Below are 2,922 nucleotides of genomic sequence, written 5' to 3'. Positions count from 1 at the left end.
TTTTAAACTGGGCCACTAAAGCTGATTAAATGGTTTGACTGCAGCAATAATAAACCGAACAGATCAGAATATTTATATTGGCTGATGGGCATTTAAGAGTTCAGCGTGACCTGCCGCTGCTGCTCAGTGTGTGAAAGGTGCCGCTCAGCTCTCCGAGGCCATTTATAGCCCTTAATTACGTGCCTGTTTTGTGACCTCTGGGTTCAACGGGCCAGTTCCTGTGTGGACCCAAATCCCGACGAACAAAGGTGGAATGTGATGCCCTCTTTACGCAAACCAGCAACTCAAACGATTCCCATCAACTTCATGAGAAAGTTCAAGCCAAGGAAACTCCTTCGCGCGAGCGCGCAACCAACCTGTTGGTGCGTCACAGCTGTGATGATGAAATAGAAACAGAAGTTCGGTGGTCTTTATAAGGTCATCTGATTTATTCTAGTGCATGTCTTGGGATAGGCTGAACCGGTGCTTTAGGACCCAGTTGATCCGTCATTGTGGCTGATATTTTCCACGTTGTGAGGGGATGAGGAGGGGAGGGGCGGGGAGGAGAGGAGAGGGAAGGGGGGACCCCGTGGCTGTCAATCATAGAGAAAGTGGCTCGGGTGGGCAGGCCCCTCTGACACTTGGTGCAGTCGGAGGGGGGATATTTAACTTGGGACTGCGCTCCTCTCGCTGCAGACACACACTCACACACACAGTGTGCCTAAGCAAAGAAATGCTCCAGCGCCAAGTCTCTCAGACTCCTGCAGTGGGAGCGACTCAGTAGAAGGCAGAGGAGCGGACAGGAGCCCCCAGGATCTGACTTTCCAGACTGTGATGGACTGTGTCATCATGCAGCGACCTCGCGGTGTGAAGCGTTTCTGAGGAGAAATCTGAACTATTGTTGTCTTTTGCAGCCTTGAAACGCACAGGAGCTGCTGCATTTTCTGACGCGTTCTCATTTCTCTCATCTGATGCTCAGCCAGGATCTCTGTGGAACAACCTCAGACTTTCATTTCAAGGAAAACTGATCCACGTTTTGGATCCTCCTCTGGAAAGATAAATGGCTCCAATTTCATAAGCTGGTTTTGCGCATCTCTGGACGTTTCCAAGCGCACATATACGCTGCTGGGATAATACAAGAAGCCATTTCTATACAGTCCTCTCTCGGTTCATGGACTGTACGTCCTGGGACTTTGTCAAAGCCGACTGCGTCCGGCGACGTGAAGAGAAAGCCGCGTGCGTAAAAATAAAGTCACTGCCGGCACCGGACGCGTGAAAAATAAAACTTGGTGAAGAGCGCTGGATTGTTTCGTCTCCTCTGAAAACACTTCATTCCATGCTGCTCTCGCCTTGGCCGCTGTCATCCAGTGCAGACACTTCGAGTCTCCGCGGTAACCATGACAACCGAAAGAAACCCAAAGTGAATCCAAGGAGCGGGGTGAGGCAGCAGAGCGCCTGAATAGACTGCAGTTTTCCCCATTTTTTGCGCTTTTCCGTGGGGGTTGTCTGTGCGTCTGCTCCAAAGCAGAGCTGCACATATCAGCCCACGCTGCCTTCCAAACCCAACAGAGGTCTATTAAAAGTATCGCCTCTTTATGAAGCCTTGCCTCACAGGCAGCGCACTAACTCTGAGAACTGACTGATTTATGCTCCAGAACTGCGCATAAGCCGGAGGGATAATAATGGGCCTCTCGCAAACGCTGCTCATTTACGCGCTGGTTTGCGTCCACTTCGGAGTCTCCCAGCATTTCCTGCGCCTCCGTCCGTTGCCTAGTGATCACCTCCCCGTCCCTGACCTGAAGGAGGACCCCGACCCGGAGTACGACCCTCGGGAGCAGGACTTGGCCGAGAGGACTCTAAGGAAAAAGCTCGGCAGCAACTTTGATCCCAACTTCATGTCCATCAGCTTACCAGTGGTGAACATCTCCACGCCAGAGCCCCTGGGGAAGCCAGGGCCCATGCCTACCGAGATTAAAAAACTGGACCTCACAGAGACCCCCTATGGGAAACGGGTCAAAGTGGGCAAGAAAGCCCGGAGGAAATTCCTGCAGTTGCTGTGGACCTTTACGTACTGCCCAGTGGTGTACACCTGGAAGGATCTGGGCGTGAGGTTCTGGCCACGTTACATCAAGGAGGGGAACTGTTTCTCGGAGCGCTCTTGCTCCTTCCCTGAGGGGATGTCCTGCAAGCCCGTCAAGTCAGTCAACAAGATTTTCCTGAGGTGGTATTGCCAAGGGTTTCTAAGACAGAAATACTGTACGTGGATACAGGTGCAATACCCAGTTATCTCAGAGTGCAAGTGCTCGTGCTGATTCCCCCTAAAGGAGGAAGTGGGGGTGAGGGGGTGACGAGGAGGAGGAGGGAGGACTGGAAACATGGTCTCTATTGCACTGTTGACTCTCTACAGAGGTGGGCACCATAGCAAATCTATTTTTTTAAAAATAGCATTTAAAGTGAAATACCAACCTTGTACATATTTAAGGAAAAATAATGCAGCTATTTTTTCTAAACGGACTCGGACCATATTTTATTCTCAGCCCTGAAAAGTTGTGTGTGTGTGTGCGTGTTTTCTTTGTTTTTGTTTGTTTGTTTTTTGGGAAACCGAAGTACTTCATGAGGAAGTGCTTTTATATATAAATTTATTTTTATGAGACATTAAAGATGGAATTCATAATATGCTACACTTCTCCAAGAGGTGAACTTTTTTCTCTATTTTCCATTGATGCTGTCTGTTATGTCACTGCAATGCTGCCTAGAGGTTTTGTATTATATTAATTTCAGTAATAAACTTAAAAAAGAAGTTGAGAAAAGCTATATATATATATATATATATATATATATATATATATATATATATATATATATATATATATATATATATATATATGTATGTATGTATAGGCGTAAACTCAGCTTTTTCTTTTTGGAATATTATAGTATTGT

General features: G+C 47.5%; 1 protein-coding gene across 1 annotated transcript; it reads left to right on the top strand.

Annotated features, from left to right (window-relative positions):
• The first annotated feature begins 254 nt into the window (after window positions 1-254).
• nog2 (noggin 2) lies at window positions 255-2,660 on the top strand. Its single transcript, XM_015963365.3, has one exon. The coding sequence runs from the start codon at window positions 1,662-1,664 to the stop codon at window positions 2,289-2,291; it is 630 nt and encodes a 209-aa protein (XP_015818851.1). The 5' UTR covers window positions 255-1,661; the 3' UTR covers window positions 2,292-2,660.
• Window positions 2,661-2,922: the final 262 nt, after the last annotated feature.

Source organism: Nothobranchius furzeri, chromosome 16 (assembly GCF_043380555.1).
Source record: "Nothobranchius furzeri strain GRZ-AD chromosome 16, NfurGRZ-RIMD1, whole genome shotgun sequence".
NCBI lineage: Eukaryota > Metazoa > Chordata > Actinopteri > Cyprinodontiformes > Nothobranchiidae > Nothobranchius > Nothobranchius furzeri.
This window is presented reverse-complemented; position numbering and strand designations above follow the sequence as displayed.

Bases quoted from the DNA above. Each gene is read 5' to 3' on its own strand.
- nog2 (XM_015963365.3), top strand. From the start codon at position 1,662: ATGGGCCTCTCGCAAACGCTGCTCATTTACGCGCTGGTTTGCGTCCAC.